This window comes from Rhinatrema bivittatum, chromosome 12 (genome assembly GCF_901001135.1).
Source record: "Rhinatrema bivittatum chromosome 12, aRhiBiv1.1, whole genome shotgun sequence".
NCBI classification, from domain to species: Eukaryota; Metazoa; Chordata; class Amphibia; order Gymnophiona; family Rhinatrematidae; genus Rhinatrema; species Rhinatrema bivittatum.
The window spans coordinates 64,573,696-64,595,534 of NC_042626.1; the positions used below are offsets into that span (position 1 = coordinate 64,573,696).

Here is a 21,839-nt window from a genome sequence, read left to right on the forward strand (position 1 = left end):
ATAAGTTCTTGGAGGAGAAGTCCATTAATGGCTATTAATCAAGTTTACTTAGGGAATAGCCACTGCTATTAATTGCATCAATAGCATGGGATCTTCTTAGTGTTTGGGTAATTGCCAGGTTCTTGTGGCCTGGTTTGGCCTCTGTTGGAAACAGGATGCTGGGCTTGATGGACCCTTGGTCTGACCCAGCATGGCAATTTCTTATGTTCTTAACTTGTCCAAACCTTTTTTAAACTCAGTGATGCTGAATTCCAGAGCTTAATTGTCCACTGAGCGAAAAGGAATTTTCTCCAATTTGTTTTACATGTACTACTTACTAACTTCATGCAGTATCCCCTAGATTTTGTATTTGAAAGAATAAATAATTGATTGATATTTACCCGTTCTATTTTACTCATGATTTTAATACCCGTATCATATCCCCCTCAACCATCTCTTTCCCAAGCTGAAAACTAGCCTTTCCTCATAGGGGACCTGTTTCATCTCCTTTATAATTTTGGTTGCCCTTCTATGTATCTTTTCCAGTTCTGCTATATATTGTTTGAGATGCGGTGATCAGAATTGCACAATGTATTCTAGGTGTGGTCTCATCATGGAGGGATTTAGAGGTATTATGGCATTCTCCATTTTATTTTCCATTCCTTTCCTAATAATTCCTAATATTTTGCATTTTTAACCGCCACCACATACTGAGCCAAAGATTTCAAGGTATTGCCCACAATGACACCCAAATACATTTCCTGTGCTTTAACTCCTAATATAGAAGCTAACATGTAGCTACTGTTGCAGACATGGACCCTTGGACCGAGGTGGAGTTGGCACAGCTTGTAGGGAGGAGCCCTGCAGGTCGCCATAGTTGTCTGGCAGAGTGGGATGAGGCAGAGACTCAGCTGGAGCTTCGCCTATACCAGCCATGGTCCCCTTAGGTTAATCCCTTGGGTGTTGGGGCTGCCAGATTCGTGGATTAAGTCAGTGTGAGGCAAGCTCAGGTCTGGGCAGTTAGCAATCAAGGAATGCCCAGTACTCAGTCAGAGGTCAGTGACAGGTGGCAATGAAGAGAAGTCCAGAAAGCAAGCCGAGGTCAAACCGAGGATCTGTCCAAGGGAAAGCAGGACAGATAGGTAGGGCAGGGGAATAAGGAACAGCACAGGAGGCAGAGCACACTAAAAAATGGAGTGAAACAAGGACCACAATGACCAAAGAACAAGACACTGGAACTGAAGCCCAGACGAAGACCAGAAACTGAAGATAGGAACATGGGAACGATGGGAGGACGGTGAGGGCAGTTCACCTGCAGAGGCTGTAGGAGACCTGTTGCTGAGGCAAGAAGGAGATGCAGCTGAGGCCTTTTATAGGTCTAATCCCATGATATCATCCAGGTGCATTGCCGGTCTTTTCCTACCATGGGCCCTTTAAGAGGAGAGAAATCAGTGCACATGTGCCTTAGACGAGCTGGGTGCAGGAGGCAGCAGCATCCCTCTGAAGGCTGTCAGCGACATTCTACTGCACCAGAGAGAGTGGCCTGGCAGTGGTGGAAACTGGCAACAGCGACCTAGGCCTGCTGGTAAGTGTGGCAGTCCGTGGGAGGAATCCACAGACCACCAAATGCAACGGCTAGTGTGGGTTACTTTTTCTTACATGCATCACTTTGCACTTGTCCACATTAAATTTCATCTGCCAAATGGCTAACATGTCTCAATTCTTTGCAGAAATACACTGGAGCACTACTTGCACTCAGCATATATAAAGCATCCACAACAAGTGCAAGAATAAGTTCAATTTCTGGTCAGGATTTCAGCAGAAACAATTGTAGTTTTATTCCGGCAACTCCTCTTAATTTAAACACAGTATATTGCAGCAAATCCCCCAACACGGACCCGTGTTTCGCCAGTCCGGCTGCTTCGGGGGGGATAATTTTAACAGCGATCTGTGTCAAGAACAGCGGCACTCCTTTTCAAATTTATGCTGTTCTTGACACAGATCGCTGTAAGCAACTCTTTCTTCTAGAACAAGCAGAATGGTAGTTCTCACACATGGGGGAATCCCTAGCTATAGGCTGTCCAAGCAAGACAAAGCAGGAAACAACACAGTGCTGAAGCACTACCTCTCGCCTTTGCCTGTGAGGCATCCGATTCACCAGGGGTCCAGGCTAGGGAGAGTTTGGTTCTACAAAGAAAAACCATAGAAAAGACTGAGAAACAAACCCTCCTGTGCAGCAGGGGTGCCTAAATCAGAGGAGTGATGCAAAGCAAGCAGGGTCCTTTATAAGTAAACCCTGACAACATCAATAGATAGAACCTCCTGGATACAAGAAGAACCCAGAGCTGTAGACAAAAGAAAGACTCTTGAAAGAAGACCACACAGTTTCCATCGGTGTTAAAAGACAACTGAAAAACAATCTGGGACCCAAGAGCACCCCAGAGAGAAAGTGCGGTCCGTTGACATCCGAAGGACAGAATGTCTCTGCAGAAGAGTGCCCAGGTTTGGCTGGACGCATAATGGGCAAAAGAAGCCCAAGCAACGCTTGTAAGAACAAGCATTGAACCACGGCAGAGCTTGGGACAGACACTGCATGCCAAAGCATCAGACCTAGCTGACCATGCAGGATAGCATCAAGGATTTCAGGGGATGAAGGGCAATCCCTGAAACAGACCTATAGCCCAAATCTCCCAAACAGAGAGATGATATAGACCTGAAGCTCACCCAAGAGCACCTGTCAAGAACAGGTTCCTCTATCCTGGCACAGGAAGGCCCTTTGGGCAACCTAGTGAAATGAGAAAAGCTAAAGGAAGTATTGGATAGAGCATGGCGAAAATATATGGAAAAATGTGGTGTATCCTGCCCTGCCCTCCAACCGGAAGTCTAGAGGAGCAAAGAACACAAGGAGGCAGAGCAGTGGACTGCCGGGGTAAGCACAAATCGCCAGGTTGTCTATCAACCCCAAGCGAACAACTCACTGCCAAATCCAGCAGGGAATTACCCACCTAGATAGAGCCCTCAGCCTGCTTGGAACAGCGGAAACTGAGAGCGAATGCCCCGGGGAGAAATCCCAAAAACTCCACTAGGAGATGGGAAGCCAGGGAGTCGCATCTGCAAACCCCGGTAGAACAGGATTTCATTAAAAGGCCGGAAACCCAAAGGGCACCAGGGCAGGCCCAGGGCGATCTCAGAACAGATTGCCAAGCACCCAGCTGAAATATCACTACCTCAGCCATGAGTGTATATACTCCCACCCCCCCCCCACCCCCCACGGAAGCACGTAGTCCAGCAATGGACAATCGTTGCATGACCCAGGACTCCTCTTTCCGTAGACAAGGTGATCCCAAAAAAGAGGAAGAATAGTTTGCATGCTACCGCAAGCAAGAGCAGCACCTCTTTTGTGGGGTCACTTGACCCCCAACTCCCTCAGCCATGGACATGGTGAAAGGATGAAAGGCATGCTCACCCATCTGTGAGAAGACTAGAATGCTCCTCACAGAGGAGGATCCCGCAGGCAAGAATGACTGGCGATAGTGGTCCCTAAGAAAAGACCCCCACAGAGGCCAGCAGGTATCAAAGTGACTCCTGAACAGGGGAAACCCTGGAGGGTCACCCTGGAGGTGCAGGGGAGATATGATACAGATCTTCAGATACCTGAAAGGATTTAATGATGTACAAATATCAAACCTTTTCCATTGGAAAGAAATCAGTAGAACCAGGGTTCACAAAATGAAACTCCAGGAAGGAAGATTCAGAATCAATGTCAGGAAATATTTCTTCACGGAGAGGGTGGTGGATGCCTGGAATGCTCTTCTGGAGGAAGTGGTGAAAACAAAAACAGTAAAAGATATCAACGGGGCATGGGACAAACACTGTGAATCCCTAAAGGCAACAGGATGAGAATGAAGAAAAGAGTGAATGAGGGTAATTACTATCTTAAACCAATAAGCCTTTACACTGTTGATGCAACCATCATTGCTCTCTGCTTCAATTTCTCTCCCCCCCCCCCCCCCCAAGTTCTCCCTCCTCTGTAGCTAACGCTGATCTCCTCCCGTCCACGTTAGTCCTCCTTCTCAACTATCCAACCGGATCTCTTCCACTCTTTCTGTCCCTCCCTTCTACACCTCCCTTTCAATTTTGAACTTCCTTCCTGGTACTCATTCCCTCGTTGCTTTCAGCTATTACTCTCCTTTTTGCTCCCCCTCCACTACCCTGTTCAATTGTTTTCATTTTCATTTTAACCAGTGGTGAGTTACTGTTTAATTTTATGTAAAGCTGTTAGGTATACACTTAATGCCCCAGGCAATTTCCTGTTTAATTGTTAAATTGTTAAACAGACTTACTGTTTTTAATCGTTATATGTAAATTTAACCGTTATTTAAACCCCGGGCGATTAGCCGTTCCATGTAAACCGGATTGATTTGTATTTCATACAGGAATTTCAGTATATAAAAATTAAAAATAAATAAAATGGTAGGAGGAAAAGGGAAATTAGATTGATAGCAACCAACAAGGACACTGAATTTTACAGCCTGGTAAAACAAATAAAAATGGGGGTAAATTGCTGATGCGGCTGATACTTTTGATGCAACTCCAACATTACTCTCCTCTTCAATGACTAGAGGTAATGAGAATTGGACCCAAACAGCAACCGACAAGGGCCCTGACTTTGACGGTCTGGGAAACTGATAAGTATAGGGGGCTTGTATAGCACAGTAGATACTTGTATGGTGCGACAGATGCTACCATAAGCTTGCTGGGCAGACTCTTGGTCTTTTTCTGCCGTCATTTCTATGTTTCTATTGGCAACCCCCATCACCACTCCCAAAAGTCCCCAAAGGAAACCAACCTGAGAAGCCTGTGACCAAGGAGTGCTTCTGATATGGACCATTGGTTGACTGCCCAACCTTTCAACCGGCTGGCCAGTGCCCTCAGCAGCTGGGGTGGCCTGCGTCACCAAATCTGCCTCCCCAACCTGAAGCCCTTTCTTGTCCTCATCCGTATTCCTCAGAGCTGGGCCCTTGCCTTTGTCACAAGACCCTTTCTTTGCATCTTTCCCACATGATTTGGACTAGGACTGCCCCATCACTGAGCCTCCCTCAGCACCCATGACCCCCACCCCCAACTCCAGCCAGAGCAATAACTGACCCACCAGGCTCCGATCTCCCACCACACAACCTATATCACTACTCGAGGCCCTGGATGTCAACTCAACAGTCATCAGGACAGTTCTTGAAGCGCCCAGGGGGAGAGTGCTAGTTGTCCAGGCATTGCGCATGCAGGCAGAGTCTGCAAACACCATCACTGTCTCAGAGGGCCTCCAGCTATCTCCAGACCCAACACTCAGGCTCCCATTCGCAGCCTCAATAACGCTGCCGCCACCCAAGGACCTCCACTAGGAGGCCAGCTCGCAGCCAGAGCTGCACCATGGACTGATGGTGACACTCATCTCTGAGTCTGCACCTTTGCCAAAATAGCCGAAGAAGCAAACTCTTGCACACAGCAGGCCGATGCAGTATCGGCGCGCGTTAAATGGGTACTCATGATTGAGCGCCCACTCCCTTAACGTGCACCGCTCCGCCTCTCCGGAACACCCAATGCAAACTGCAAATGGGCTGCTGCGGTAAAACGGAGACACTAGGGGAAATTGTGCGCTCCTAACACCGCCTCGGGCGCGGGCACCCAGGAGAGGTGACTGTCAGCAGATTAGGCAAATGGACGCTCAATTTACGAGTGTCCCTTTCCCTAACCTATGCACAGCCATGGGTTACAAAAATGGATGCTCATTAATTGAGCGTCCCTTTTCCTAATTTGAATGCTGGCACCCTTTTTTTTTTTTTTTTCAATTTTTCTTGGGGGACATTTTGAGTTTTTTAGTTCCTCCGACTTAATATCGACATGATATTTCGGAGGAAGTACAGAAAAGCAGTATTTTGCATCGGGGGTTATGGATACGAGTCCAAAACACACATTGAGCAGTGCACTGCGGCCAGTGCACGGTACTACATTGGCCTGAAGGTAAGAGAGGGACGGCAGCGGAGAGGGGGTGCCAACAATTTAAACCAATTTAAACCAGTGTTTAGAGGCTGAAGTTTGTTTTTAACTTGCACCTCTAACCGCCAAATTAAAAAAAAAAAAGTGAAAATGTCCAGTCTAGCCCAGAATATTTTTGGGTATGTTGAATCTGTTGTCTCCACAGAAAGAACTTTCAGGTTCTGAGAATAAATGTTTGCGATTCCCTGCCTCTTTTTGTTTCTGGAAAACATTTTGAAGTCACAGTTAGACATTAAGAGAAAAGTTAGAATGTGAAAATGAAACTTTGCAAACCCTAGAGATTATGGCATTCGTTTGACCCTTGTGTTCCCGTTGTTGGATTTTGTGTAAATGCACGATATCTGATTTGTCTAAATCATTGGAAACATCAACATTTTAACATCCATTTTATGATCTTACTATCATCTTTAGAAGCAAGCAACTTTTGTTGTTTGTGAGTAGCAGAAAGGTAGATGCTTAAGCTATACCTTGACTTCTTTCACTCCCTGTGCACAGATAGATATTTTGGCTAAAGTAAATTACTGTTCCTTTTCTGATTACTGCAGCACCACAAGAAGTACCAGCATGAGCAGCAGAAGACCTTCACCTGCTCTGAGCCCAGTTGTGGGAAATCCTTCAACTTCAAAAAACACCTGAAGGAGCATGAGAAGCGTCATAGTGGTAAGATACTGGCAGTTTTCATGTGCTGTGAAAAGGCTGAAGTAATAAAAAGAGGGCATATCTTAGGTTTTAGACAGGTGGATCCAGAAGAAGTGATTATGCATCTCTACCAGCAGATGGAGACAGAGCAAAACTAACATCACAGTATATATACTCCTGCAGTGACATCAGCCTGCCGGATGGTGGATGTGCGTCTTCCTACTGGGGGATTACTTTAAAAAAAAATAAGAAAATAAAGGAGAAAGGAAGAAAATTAAAGGAGACTATACACACCGCTCTCTTGAATGGATGCCAAAAGGTCCCTCCCTCAGTTGAGTTTCTCCTGAGGGTGATATCCATTCGATCCTTCCCCCAGTCAAGTGCTTTGGTCCAGTAGCCGGTTCCCCGGCATGGACTTAGCTGATGGGAGATCCCGCTGAAAGGCTAGCAGTTGCAGGAATCCATGTGTGGTGGTGAAGGCTGTAGCCCTCTACCCCTGCAGCTGGAGACTGGAGTTGTTCTCGGCCAGGACAGGCTGAGCTCACGTAAAGAGTTGCAGAAAAAAAAAAACCCAAGAAGAGAGTAAGGAGTAGAGACTATTAAGGATTCACCCGCCCCCCCCCCCCCACACACACACACACACCTTTTTCCAGTCTCTGAGCCTCAGTGCGCTGATCCAACATTGTTTCCTGCCTTCGTGGAGGGCTTGGGGATCGCAGCAGTCTGGCAGGTCGATTTGGCCTTTTTAAGCTAGACCCCATTCTCAGGCTTTTCTGTGGCACCGCATGGTAGGCCGTAGCAGTGTTCGCGTGTTTTTGTTCTGCGCATGTCCACGGCACATCTAGGCCTGCAGTTGGTTTGCACTGCGCGTTCAGGTGGGGCATCCATCAGACGTCCAAAATTTGTATGCATCCAGGGATAAATGTTCCTTTTTCTTGGGCGTCCTTATTTTGGACGGAAGCACAGTTAAATGCTCTGTTGTCAGACGCTGTTGAGTGTGTTGAGAGTAGCACATACCATGACGCCAGTAATGAAGAAGCCTGCGCACCTTGCGGTGTAAGCTGCTTTGCCGTATTAGGGCATCGCACCCTGGTGTACTCTCTAAACTGTGTCAGCGCTGCCGGGAGACTCAGGGGGAGTTCTCCAGCAGATTTTGCTGAGCCTGTCCCTTCCCTAAAATAGCGGGGATGGGACTGGAGTGGGATGTGTCAGAAGTTTCACCTGGTTTTTTTGCTTTATTTTTATTTATATTTTATTGAATTTTAACAATACATTTTGGTAAAATTCAAGTAAACATATTGAAATCTAGAATTATAAACACATCAACATGTTACATAAATATATATAGAATTCCAAAAGACAAGTCCCCATTCTGGGAGGCTATAGCGGATTACAAATTAAAGAAAAAAACCTGTAATAATTACAGCATAAAGAGAGACTATTCTAATTACTTTACCATTATACTCCACACATTCCAATCACTTCAGATATCTGCTTAACCACAAGAAATGTCTCTAGATGAGTAGGCTCTTGAAATATAAATCTGTTTTTCTGATAGATAATCAGACATTTACAGGGGAATTTTAAAAAGAAAACTGCCCCAAGGGATAGAACTCTTGATTTTAACAAAAGAAATTGTTTTCTCCTCATTTGAGTGTTTCTAGAAACATCAGGAAATACCTGAATTGTTTGACCACAAAAAGAAACATCTTTATTTCTAAAATATTTCTGGAGCACCAAATTTTTATCTTGCTCACTGCAAAAGGATACTAAGAGTGTAGCCCTAGTGGGAATATCATCTATAGAATCCACCAAAAAGGAGGTCAAATTAGGACTATCCTCTTGCAAAATATCCATCTCTTCTTCCTGATCTGCTGACCTCAGCATAAAACGAGGAATATAATATAATTTAAAAATAGCCATTTCTTTTGCTGATGATATAGATAATACTTCACCTAAATATTTTCTAAATAATTCAGTAGCTGATAGTAATCTAGAAACAGGAAATTTTAGGAAACGAAGATTCCTCTTACGGATCTCATTCTCCAAATTTCCAGTTGTTTCTGTGACATTAAACTGTCTTTCATAAAAGCAGGATTAGATGACTGTAATGAAACTACTTGAGATGTAATAGTACTAGAGGATACTTCTAAATTATTTATATGTGACCCATAATCTTCTAATGTATTCTTAATTTCACTTGGGAATTTACCAAACTGAGCTGTTGAAAATGATAGTGATTTTTCCATATTTATAAGCAAAGACCATACATCTGCTAATGTTACTTTCTGGGGATCTAAATTCAAAGATCCCAAACTACCAGTCTGTAAAAGAGAACTTGACTCCGAAGAGCTGGGTTCCCTTAAGGTAACATGTTGCCTTTCCAAATTTCCCATATTAAGTTGTGAGTTAAGTTATCGAAAGAGAAGTATCCATGACAGTATGGGTTAATGGTGGCTGATTAGGACTCACTGGGGATCCTGAAGAAAAAGAAATTTCAGGAATAGAGTTCCTTGTTGACTGACTCGCATGTCGCTCCACATGTAGATCCATTGGACCTCTCACTGCCACTGAGCCTGGAGATGATGTCACAAACTTTGTTTTCCTCTTCCTACCCATAAACTCAGGTATTCAAGGGGAAGAAAAAAATCGGCTATAAGGGGCGCGCGGCTTCGGCTGTGCGCCGGCAGCTGCGCACTGCAGCCTCTCTGATTTTATCGGGTCCTCAGGCCCCGAATGATGATGTCAGTGGGTGGGGGGGGGGGGGGCAAGACCCACCGGAGCACAACAGGGCACAGGTGGTAACAGCCCTTCTCACAAACTGCTCCAATCTGCAGTCCTCTGACCAAACTCCCCGACGGGGGAACGCTCTGTCCGGTGGCCTGCCATTTCACCTGGTTTTGAGGCCCCCCTAACTGGATCGTCAACAGGGATTGTGCAGAACCAAAAAATTCATTTCGATTTATTTGTTCAGTTCATTGGGATCCATATTTGTTTTATTAGCTTCAATATGAAAAAAAAAATGTTTTCGTTTGTGTCAGTAGATTCATTTGTTTTCCATTAAAACCTATGGGGGAAGTATTGCAGTCTCTTATAGGCTTTAGAATAGTGATTATTTTATCAATTCTAATGAAAGTTGAGAGAAGAAATCAGAAGGGGGAAAGAACTGCAAGGTATTTAGATTGTGGCATAAGAATGGCATAGGGGTACCAGCTTATGGGACTGGCAGAAGTTCTCTAATGCAATTTGAGTGAAGCAAATAAGCAGTAAGAGGAGGAAGAAACCCCCCCCCCCCTCAAGGTTTAAAGAGAGGATGCCAGTCCAGCAATAGTGTCATGAGCAGTTGATGGCATCACGAGAGGCAAAGTGGCATCAAAAGTGGCATCAGGACTGTAAGGCATCATGAAGGGGGAATGAAGCAGAAAATGTGTCAAAAAAATCCGAAGGAAAGATAAAAGGACCAAGAATCAGAAAAAGTGGTATCAAGATTTCAAAAGCATGGGAAAGATGCCCAGCAGCACCTCAGATTGGCAAGAAGTCCTCAAAGTAAGACAGGCAAATAAAGGATATCTTATTCTTCAGTGATGGTGTTTGAGAAGGGGCAGAGGATCTCAGTGGAGTGATGCTCCAGTGCTGTTTTACATACACCATTCCTGAGGCATGACTCTACTGTCTTCCTTGCCTGCATCTCCTCAACAACTGTTTGGGGTAAAGCAGGCAGGGGAAGTCAATGGGACAATGCATCAGTGGTGGAGCTTGACAAATCACCTTGGGGCATGACTCCACTGAAATCCTCTGCCTCTTCTCCAAATGCCACCACTGAAGAATAATGTATCCTTTATTTGCCTGTCTTACTTCAACCAACTTACTTTGCCAAACACCACCACAGAGGCATGACTTCACTGACTTCTGCTACTGCTTCACCTCAACAACTATTTGGAGTAAAGCAGGCAGTGGAGGTCAATGGAATCATGCCTCAGAAATTGCATTTGAGAAAAAGGAGGTAGATGATCTAAGCGGAGTCATTCCTCAGAGGTTGAATTTGGGGAAAAGGTGGCAAAGGAACTCTGTGGAGTCATGCTTCGGAGGTTGCATTTTGGAAAAAGAGGAAAGAGGAATCATGCCTTGAAGGTTGCGTTTGGAGAAAAAGAAGCAGAGGAACTCAGCAGAGTCATGCTTTGGACAATACATTTGGTGAAAAAGAGGCAGAGGAACTGAATGGCTTCATGCCTCAGAGGTTGAATTTGGTGAAAAAGAGGCAGAGGCACTGAGTGAAGTCATACCTTGGAGGTTGCATTTGGGCAAAAGGAGCAGAGGAACTCAGTAGAGTCATGACCCTGTTGAGGTGCTTAGACATGGCAGGCAGAAAAAGGATATATCAAACCCCTGAGTTTGTATGAGGTGTATGGTAGTGTAAAGCTGCTGTTGGATATCTGCCAGACTGCTGTGCTGTTGAGGTATGGTAGTGTAAGGCTGCTACTGAATGTTCTGTCAGACCTCTATAGTGTCACATCTCAGTGTTGTTATTGGGGGACATATTAGGAGGAAGCAGGAGGATTAAAGACCCAGTGTTGTTGTTGGGGGAGTGTCAGGAGGAAGTAAGCTGAGTCAGATCCTACTGTTGTTGAAGGGGACATGTCAGGAAAAAGAAAGAGGATTAAAGCCCCAGTGTTATTGGGGATGTGTCAGGAGGAGTGAAGCCCCAGTGGTGGTGTTGGGGCTTGTCAGGAGGAAATAAGCTGAGTCAGACCCCATTGTTGTTGAAAAGGATGTGTCAGGAGGAAACAGGAGGATTGAAACCCCAATGTTATTCTTGGGGGAAGTTTCAGGAGTTAGTAACCTGAGTCAGACCCCAGTTTTCTTGGTGGGGACAAGTCAGGAGAAAGTAAGCTGAGTCCAACCTCAGTTTTGTTAATGGGAACAGATCTTGAGGCACCGGTGTGAGATGGGCTCCAACTTTGTTGATGGGGAGAAGTTAGGAGGTAGCATGTTGTAGCTGGCCCCAGTTTTGTGGATGAGGACAAGTCAGCAGGCAGTAGGGTGTAACAGGTCCCAATTTTCTGGGTAGAGACATGTCAGGAGGAACTAAGCTGGGTCAGATTCCAGTTTTGTTGATGGGGACACGTCAGGAGGCAGCAGAATGTGACAGGCCCCAGTTTTTTGGATGCGGACAAGTCAGGAGGAAGCATGTTGTTACAGGTCCCAGTTTTGTGGATGGGGACAAGTCAAGAGGCAGCAAGATTGGTCAGATCCCAGTGCTGGTAGACAGAGCAAGGCAAGCGGATTATATCAGTGCATGTTGGCCCCTGAGATTCTGGTAAGGGAGATTGTGTCAGTGCATTTTGGTAAGTGCATTCTGGTAAGGCAGATTGTGTCAGTGCATTTTGGCCCCAGTGATGTTTTTGTAGACATGGCAGGAGGAAGCAGGAGGTGTGTGGCCTAACTAGCAGTGCTGGAGACATATCAGGACTCAGCATTGGTGTATTTTGGCCCTTGGATTGGCTTTTCAGGCCAGGGAGGCAGTGGTAGAAAGAGCCAAAGTCTTGGAAGCAGCTTCAGGAACACTTGTCCCCTTTTCAAACACTAGTGTCCTCTGTTTTGCAGAAAGGACCCCCGACTGATGCTGCTGTCATCCCCAGGTGCATATTGAAGGGGATGCAGCTTCTTCAGGTGATGCTCTATCCCAGAATTACTTAAGTGGCCCAGTTGCTTCTCTCGGCTGATGTCCTTTGCCCAGTAGTTACAACTCACAAAGTGGATCCTCCCTGATTTGAAAATGGCTGCAGATCACAGATTTCTTTTGTGATCCCTTTCCTCTGCATCTTTGAGGATGGATGATACTACTGGCACTGAAGTGTCGGCGGAACAGATGGAGTCTGAGGAACTGGAACAGAGGATTCACTCATCCTCTCTTCCTGCACTGTCAATGTGGCCTGCTTGCCCTCACCAACATCAACTCTTGCATCTCTCTTCTCTACCAGTGAAGTGGAAATCAGCAAGGTTCTGACTAAACCACTTAATACCGAGTCTTTAGATAATGCCTCTCTCATCTCTGCTTCAGGGAATCCTTTAAAGGGAGGTTTTTCAAGCTCTGATTCAAAGAAAGAGGATGATAAAACTGCTTTTTTGGCCTCTGCTGCACTAAGAGATTGTGCTGCTGGTGCTTTAGGTTTCACCACTTGTACTTCTACTTCTAAAGGCACTGGTGGTTGTACTCTGCGGTTGCTACTAGTGCCTTCCCTTTCCCTCTCCTCTGATACAACAGGATTTGGTTGAGACACTGATGGAACTTGGCATATCCTCCCCAAATGTACATTTTTTGCGTCTTGATATGCCCGCCTCTTCTGTTGACATTTTGAGTTTGGAAAAAATCCCTCTTTATTTTGGTTGAGAGACTCGCTGTTGTCTGGCTATACCTTTGCCTGACATGATGGAATTTTATGTGCTGCAGTGCTAGACAAAATATGTTTTAAATTAAGCTTTATTTCTTAAAATGAAATGGATGTATGTGTGACACACTGACACCAGTGAAGCTACAGTGAGTGAGTCTTTTGTGTGTAATGAACAACACAGAGAATTCACTACAGTAGAACTATTTTAGTATTTTTGCTCTGCTGACTAAGGCAGTACACACACAGAAACAGCAAAAATTGGTATAGTGCTCTAATATGTGTGAGTACACAGCCATACACTAGTAATAAATGCAATAACAAATTAAATTAATCCATAAAGTGGCTGGCTGTACCTTTAGTGGTGACGGGCACTGACTGCTCTCTTTGTGGATGCACTGACACTTATTCACACAGACCTAGTCCAGAGACTTAAAACAGCCTCTCTCTCTTGGGTAGTGTGGCACAGCTAGTAGCACTGGTACTACACTGGTTAGATAACTTAGCAACAGGTTTAAAATTTAATAAATCACTTCAAACATAGCCACTGCAAGGCAGGCAGCAAACTGCCTTCCCCCAAAGGGGAGAAAGGAATGATGGCAAAAACTAACCTTCCTCTAGGGCAGTGACAGTGAAATGTAAAAATAAAATTAGAACCTGTGCAAATTAGCACAGTGTGATAACAGCTATATTCATCATGAATCGGCCATTCATTTTAAACAAATGTGCATCCCTAGTTTACAACATATCAAATACAAACAATAAAAACATATCAATTTAAAATCAATACCATACAACCCCAAAGGGCATAAACATAGAGCAACCAGGCCTATTACAATCTAGGATAGAGACATGCCTTCACATTTTTTTCTAAATGACAAGTTATTAGACTCCAATCTAATATCCAATGGTGCTGAATTCCAAAGCACAGGTCCATTCACTGAGAACATCATTACTAAGACAGTCCTACGTACAAGGCACAAGACCAGAAGAAAAAGGAAAAAGATTGACACCTGCTTGGAAAAAATATATAGTGGGAAAAATAGAATTACTGTGTGCAGAGGTGTCCCTGGTAAATAAGTACCTAAAAGAATCCAGAACACCAAAAATAATTAGAAATATCCAAAACAGCAAGCTGAAGCATGTTGTGCTAACAGAAGACGACCTTAAATTAATATGCTTCAATAAATTGCAAATAACAGCAGAAGCACAAAAGCTGTGGAGATATCAAGAAAATAGATATAAGAGATATCAAAATAAAGTTTTGAGAAGCTAAGATTGGGGGGGTGACCTGTATTACTTGGCAGATGCTACCATAGACTTGCTGGGCAGACTGGATGGACTGTTTGGTCCTTCTCTGCCATCATATTCTAAGTTTCTAAGTTTCTAAAATGTTTAAAAGAAAACCCAAATAATTTTTCAAGAAATTGGGGAAGAACATGATCTCTTATAGCATAACAGAGAGGCAAATTGGATATCCAGCATACAGAAGAACATGGAACAGGCAGACATAAAAATATGGAATGGCCAGAAGTAACACAAGAGCTGGAAAGCAGATTGAGAAGCACCCTAAATTGTAAGAGTCTTGACCCTGATGGGAGTGCCCAACTTTTGATTCAAACATTTAACAACTCACCACCAAGGTCTAGCAAACTACAAAAATCAACATATCAGACAGCCAGAACTAACATTACAGTGGCCACTTCTGTTTCCAAAGGGAGACCCACATAATGTCCCTAAAAACTACTGACCAAACTCTTTTTCATCTACAATTTATAAACAGTTTGCTACAATAGATACAGAAAAAATATATAATCATAGGGAGGGTGATTTTAATATTGTACACGTCAGCACATACAAGTGTGAGTCAGTGCATATATAGAAGTATTATATAAAATACCGCATATTTCTGCTCTGAAAGTATGCAATATGTTTTAGTACAGGTTTGTAACTGACTTATTACCTTTTTGTAATTTTTTCCTTCTTTTCCTACCCACTTATTTTAATTATTCTGTATATTACTTTGGCAACAAATGTGAAATGATCATGCCAATAAAGTTATCTGAATCTGTTATGCAGGAAAACACATAGGGCCGGATTTTAAAAGCCCTGCGCGCGTAAATCCGGCCGGATTTACACGCGCAGGGCACTTGCGCGCCTATTTTGCATAGGCCACCGGCGCGCGCAAGTCCCAGGGCTTCGTAAAAGGGGCGGGGAGGGGGCATGTCCGGGGTCAGGGGGCGGTTCGGGGTGGGACGCCGGCCCGGGGGCGTGGTCGAGGCCTCTGGACCAGCCCCCGGGTCGGGTAATGGCGTGCCAGCAGCCCGCTGGCGCATGCAGATTTACGCTTGCTTTCAGCAGGCATAAATCTGCCAACAAAAGTAGGGGGGGTTTAGATAGGGCTGGGGGGTGGGTAAGGGAGGGGAAGGTGCGGGGAACAGGCAGCGCGCGCCGGGCTCGGCACGCGCAAGTTGCACAAATGTGCACCCCCTTGCGCGCGCGCCAACTCCGGATTTTATAAAATACGCAAGGCTACGGAGGCAAGTATGAAAATACTTACTTGTGTGGGTACTTGGAGTCACCAGTTCGCTAACACCTGCACCAGTTCATCCTGGCCCTCCAACATTTCACCTGACCCCCACCACTTAACCCAGACGTCCTATCCAAAAACTTTACATAAAAGAAAAGTGCAATTTCAGTTCCGTGACACATTTAGTATGTAAAATTGTACAGACTTTGGTAATGTATGCACAAATAACACTTACAAAATAACATCTGAACCCTGCCCTGGAATGCTCTTAAATCACCCCTCTTTTCCCTGGCAATATTTACTCACAACAAACAAATGTTTCATAGAACAACTAGTCCTAGAACTGATGAGGGGAAAGTTCTCAATGGAATGCATTAGCGGGTGCAAGGGGGCCACAGTGGTGGGGCAACTTAGTAATTGCAATCAGAATGTACTCAAATTTGACATAATCACTAGAAAGAGGATATTAAATAAAACTACTACAGTAGTAAATAACTTTAAAAAGGGGGACTATGATAGAATGATAAAATTAGAACAAAATTAAAAGGAGAGGTTTCAAAGGTTAAATTTATTTATTTATTTATTTAAAGCTTTTATATACCGGCATTCGGAGGACACATCATGTCGGTTTACAGGTAACTGAGAAAGGAAAATTACAATGAACGATGCATGAAAGGATAGCTAGATAACACACGAAAGTACATTTTATAGAGGTCAACGAGCATAGTAGAAAATTGGTTAAATAAAATATAAACTTATAATCAATAATAATTAGGCATGTGAACTTATGTACAATTGAATGGCGAAGGCAGAGGGGGTTAGGAGGGAGGGGGCGGGGAGGGGACTAGAGCGGAGGTGGGTGGGGAGGTGTATGTTGCATATGGTGTAGGCATTGTTTAAAAATATCAGAAGCCCAGATAAAATGTATTCCATGCATTAAAAAAGATTGAAGGAAGATCAAATGATTGCCAGCATGGTTTATTGGTGAGGTAAGAGAGGTAATTAAAGCCAAAAGGGTATCTTTCAAAAAATGAAGAAAATAGACATGATCATAAATACTGGTATGTTAGATGTAAACCTAGCCAAGAGAGAATTTGAGAAGATGTTTTCCATACAGGTAAAAACTAATAATAACTTTCAAGTATATTTGAAGCAAAAAGCCAGAGAGTCATTTGGGCCATTGGATGACCAAGAGGTAAACTGAGTGCTCAGGAAGGACAAGGAAATAACAGAAAACTGAATGAATTCTTTACTATACATTTTACTGAGGAGAATGTGGGGAATATACCCATACTGTAAACATTCTTTGGTGGTGATTCTGAGCAACTAAAACAAATGTCTGTGATAAAGGAAGATGTAGTAGATCAAACTGACAAACTAAAGAGTGACAAATCATCAGGACTGGATGGTATCCACACCAGAGTCCTAAAAGTACTCAAACATGAAATTGCAAACCTATTACTAGTCATCTGTAATCTATCATTTAAAACATACACAATATTTGAAAACTGGAAGCGGGCCAATGTAATGCCAATTTTTGAAAGTGCTCAATGCCCAGGCTCTGCTCTGGCTCCAGACATTTTCTGTTTTTATCTTCTTTTGCACTTGGGTCCCTCTGGAGAGTAAATCCTCAGTCATGGGATTCACTTAGCTTCTGTGCTACTTCTGCTTCCAACTTTACTTTTGCTAGACTGGCAATTATACACGCCCAGCTTGCTTTCTTTTTTGTCAAGCAGAGACCCAAGCAGTCTGACACTTCATGACACATTCTTGTAGCTACCTTTGTCCTTCCCAGAGATTTTGAATCCATACATATATTTCTTGCTTAGTTATGCTCGCTTACAGACAAGGCTGACTTCCTTGAGCACCAGGGCAAAGTAACCGGCTTGCCTCAGGACCACACTGTTCAAACACTCAGCAACTCTGGCACTTTTTGCAGGGATCAAGCTCTGTTCATAGTCTCCATCAACTGATCCTCTCTTTTTTTTTTCTTAGAGGAAAGGGCAAAAAGGAAAAAAAAAACTGCTTGTCCAGCAACTAACACCCTTTGTTCCCTCACTAAGCAAGCGGAGTTGCTTTCCTTACTTGCACATAAACTTTTATAGCTAATATTTACCTTCAGACCCCAAACACAGATTTTGATGAACTGCAGAAGGAACTTGCGAGACTAGGAGACTGGGTATTGCAGTTGAAATTTAATGTGGAAAAGTGCAGTGATGCACAGAGAGAAAAATAATCCTAACTATAGGTAGGCAGTGCTGGGTTTCATATTAGGAGTCACCACTCAGGAAAAAGACCTTGGAGTCCTTGTGGAAAGTACATTAAAATTCTCAACTAAGCTCAATGTGGCAGTGCTCAAAAAAGCAAATAAAATGTTAAGAATAAACTGAAAAGGAATGGAGAATAGCCATGGTGTGACTGGATCTTTAATATAATGGACATTTTTGGTTGCCCCATTATCTATTTATTTGTTTATACAAAGACTTTTATTCCGCTCCTTCCAAAGTGTGGATTTCAACATTATAACTAATTATAAAAATATATTAAAACAACTTAACATACATCTTCATATTAGCATTGCCATCACTCAAATGCTTCACTAAATAAGATAGATTTTAGCTGTCTTTGAAACTCCTTAACCCTGCTTTTCGTGGTTGAGGCAGATTTGGTTTACAGTCCTCTGGGAGCTATCCATTAAGAAACCCATCAGGATAGAAATTTTTCCAACTTCAATGTCACAGAACCAGGGATGGTTGTTTTCCCCAACTTCCAATCTGTTATCCTCACAGCCTGGATGTCAAAAGCATAGTAATATGTTCTTTTCCCAAGGCCACAGGCTAACAACTTGGACAGTTAGAGAGTACCCTCAGCTTTTGGTTTTGGGTTTGTTTTTTTTTTGCCCCATCAAGTTTGGGATTACTCTTTTTAATACAACTGCTCCCAAATGAGTAACATACTGCATATTCTTCCTTATGTCCAAGCAAGTTTAACCTTGGGAAGGGAATGTGAAGGCCGAAAATGTTAGAGCCATGGTTGTGTTGGTTACCCATCTGAGGTCAATTTGTATTGAAAAGATATGCAGAGCTGTGACCTGGACTTCAGTTCACACATTTATATCAATCTATTGTTTGTATTCAGACTTCTGATGCAACAGCAGATATGGGCAGTCTGTTTTCCAGGGACTCTTTGAAGGTTAGAGTCTATCTCCTGCCCCCATGGTCTGTTTTAGTTATTTCAGATTGTCTTCCTGTTAAAAAATTTAAAAAAATATAGAAAGGGAGACGTTTAAAACAGGTATTCTCTGACAATAGCAGCTCATCAGCTGATGCATTTACTCCCTTCTCTTTTGGAATTGAACTTATTAGCTAAATTACAGAACTGAGGAATGCTGCGGGCATTGCCAATCAAAACTTCAAGTTTTCGCTGGAAAGCTATGGGAAAAGAGTTCCTTATAAGTGCTATCAGAAACATCTCCAGACAGTATTTGTCACAGGTAAACAACTTTGTGTTCTCATCCCTTTACTCCATGTAGATAAGCGAGATTTCATCTGTGAGTTCTGTGCCCGAGGCTTTCGCACCAGCAGTAACTTAATTATTCACAGACGAATCCACACAGGAGAAAAACCCCTCCAGTAAGTATTTACAATGTGTGACAGTACTGCAGTCAGTATCTTCTATTACGTGTTGTAATACCAATGTTTCAGTCACTATTATCAATTACAGTCATAGTATCAATATTATGTAATCAAAGTCAAAAGTGGAAACGTCCACTACCTGCCAGAAACAATCAGATTGCAGATAAAGGAAGAAGCAGGATGAGTAATTGGAACATATATAAATAGCAATTCCAGGAGGTAGTTTGTTGAAAATATGTTATTTATTCTATCAGCACCAAGGCTGTTTCAATACGCAGCATTTTTCAGATGTTATACTACATCAATTCATATTGAAACACCCTTGGTGTGGAAAATAAATAACGTATTTTCAGCTTTTTATATACTTTATGTTCCAATTGCTCATCCTGCCTCTTCCTTTATCTATGATCTATTAGTCGGCATTGTTGGTTATGTGTTATGGTACCAGTGCGCCAGTCAATCTTATTCATTGGGAGGACAATTTTCAATGCCGTTTGAATAAATATCAATTTTACCAAGATAAGTTGGCTGTCTAAAAATTGCCCTCACTCAGTCTAGCATGTGAATTACCATAGCGTGCACACTTTTAGCTGAATCAAGGGGGAAGTATTTCTAGGAAAGTGTGTGTAAATCATATTTCCAAATCTTCTTGCAATATTTTCCGTAGAAATTTTACCCACACAAAACACATGTGCAAAAGTCCCCGGGAACTTTATATCAGTGGAAATTTTCTAAAGGAAGGTACACACATACTTTCCCTTTGAAAATTAGGCAGAAGATTGATGAGAGAGGTATATAGAGGAGACTTTCAGGGACGTAGTGGAGTAGTTCCATCTCCACTTGTGCTGCTGTGGAGCTGCTGTGCTCCACAGCAGCACAAGTTCTCCACAGAACTTGTGCTGCTGTGGAGAAGCAAAGGAGACCATCACCTTGGTGTGGGAAGAGGTGAGGCTGTAGCTAGGATCTTTCTTCCAGGTGATGCTTTATCCTCACACAAGGAGGATATGCTTCCAGGGGTCCGAGCCCAGGACGGAAGGGTTAGGATGCCCATTGTAGTTGGTGATTCGATAATTAGGAAAGTAGCTGGGTGGTTGGAGAGGGTGAGAATTGCTTGGTAACTTGCTTGCTTAGTGCAAAAGTGGCAGACCTCATGTATCACCTACATAAGATTTTAGAGAATGCTCTGGAGGAGTCTACTGTCATTGTACATGTGAGTACCGATGACATAGGAAGGTGCAGGAGGGAGGTTCAGGAGGCTAAATATAAGATCATAGGTAGGAAATTCGAAATCCAGAAACTCTAGGATTGCATCCTCAGAAATGCTCCCTGTTCCATGCGCGGGGCTCCAGAGTCTCAATGCATGGATGAGGTATTGGTACAGGGAAGAGGGCTTTAGATTTGTTAGGAACTGGGAACATTCTGGGAAAGGGGGAGCCTATTCTGACAGGACGGGCTCCACCTTAACTAGAGTAGAGCCAGGCTATAGAGAAGATTTTAAATAGAACATGGGGAAAGTTGACAGTCACTCAGCAGCACATAGTTCAGACGTATCTTCAAAGAATTCTGGGAAACCAAGTAAGTTAGTATTTTCCAATAGAGAAGTGGTTGTAAAAGCTGAAAAAGGTCCAGATGTGTTTAAATACAGAACAGTCAGATAAAAATGACTCCAAACTGCCTGTATTATCTGATAATAAGCAGCTTGTGGGTACATATAAAAACAGAAATACAAATAAATCTACTTTATGTGAATGTCAGAAGTCTGAAAAATAAGACTGGAGAGTTAGAATGTATGGTACTAAAGTCAGCTTTAGATATAATAGGGATATCAGAGACTTGGTGTAAGGAGGATAACCAGTGAGACACTGTAAAACCAGGGTACAAATTATATCGACTTGACAGGGCAAATAACATTGGTAGAGGGTTAGGATGTTAAGGATGAATTACAATAAAGCAGGATAAAAGTTTTCCAGGAAATAAACTTCACTTTTAAATCCTTATGGATAGAAATTCCAAAGGTAAAAGGGAAGAGTATAATAGTGAGGATATAATACCACCTGAACTGGATAGTATTCACCCCAAGTTCAGAAGAAAATCAAATATGAAATTGGCAGACCTGTTTCTGATTTGTCACCTATCATTTAAAATAGCCACAGTACCTGGAGGGATCCACCAGTGTATCGCCAATTTTTAAAAAAGGCTCCAGAGGTGATCAGAACACTATAGACTGGTGAGCCTGAAGTCAGTGCTGGGCAAAATAGTAGAAGCTATTTCTTAAAAACCAAATAACTGACCACATACATAGACATGGTTTCATGTGAGTGAATGCTGCCATGTCCGGGATTGTTGGATCACATCTAACTCTCCAACCCATCATGCAATCTTGAGAATTTCCAAGCTGAGGATGGGAAGTGCCAAATGCTGCTGTGGCACTGGAGCTATGGAGCCACTGACTGCTGAGCTGCCAGGGCTCAGGCCATGCAGATGGTGGAGCATCTCACATGGACTCTGTAGGCATGAGACTGCCACTGACCTGGAATCAGCGATGCAGAGGGTGGGTAGGTAGAAGCAGTCCAAGAAAACAGGAATGAGCTTGAGCTTAGGCAGTGCAGAGAC

At 43.3% G+C, this 21,839-nt stretch overlaps 1 protein-coding gene across 2 annotated transcripts in view; it reads left to right on the plus strand.

The window, feature by feature from the left end:
- Window positions 1-21,839, plus strand: part of ZNF692 (zinc finger protein 692) — a 95,529-nt gene that overhangs the window by 65,606 nt on the left and 8,084 nt on the right. For both annotated transcript variants that reach the window (XM_029572824.1, XM_029572823.1), the window contains exons 8-9: window positions 6,579-6,693; window positions 19,124-19,223. In XM_029572824.1, coding sequence (XP_029428684.1) covers window positions 6,579-6,693; window positions 19,124-19,223 — 215 coding nt within the window. The remainder of the gene's footprint in view (window positions 1-6,578; window positions 6,694-19,123; window positions 19,224-21,839) is intronic.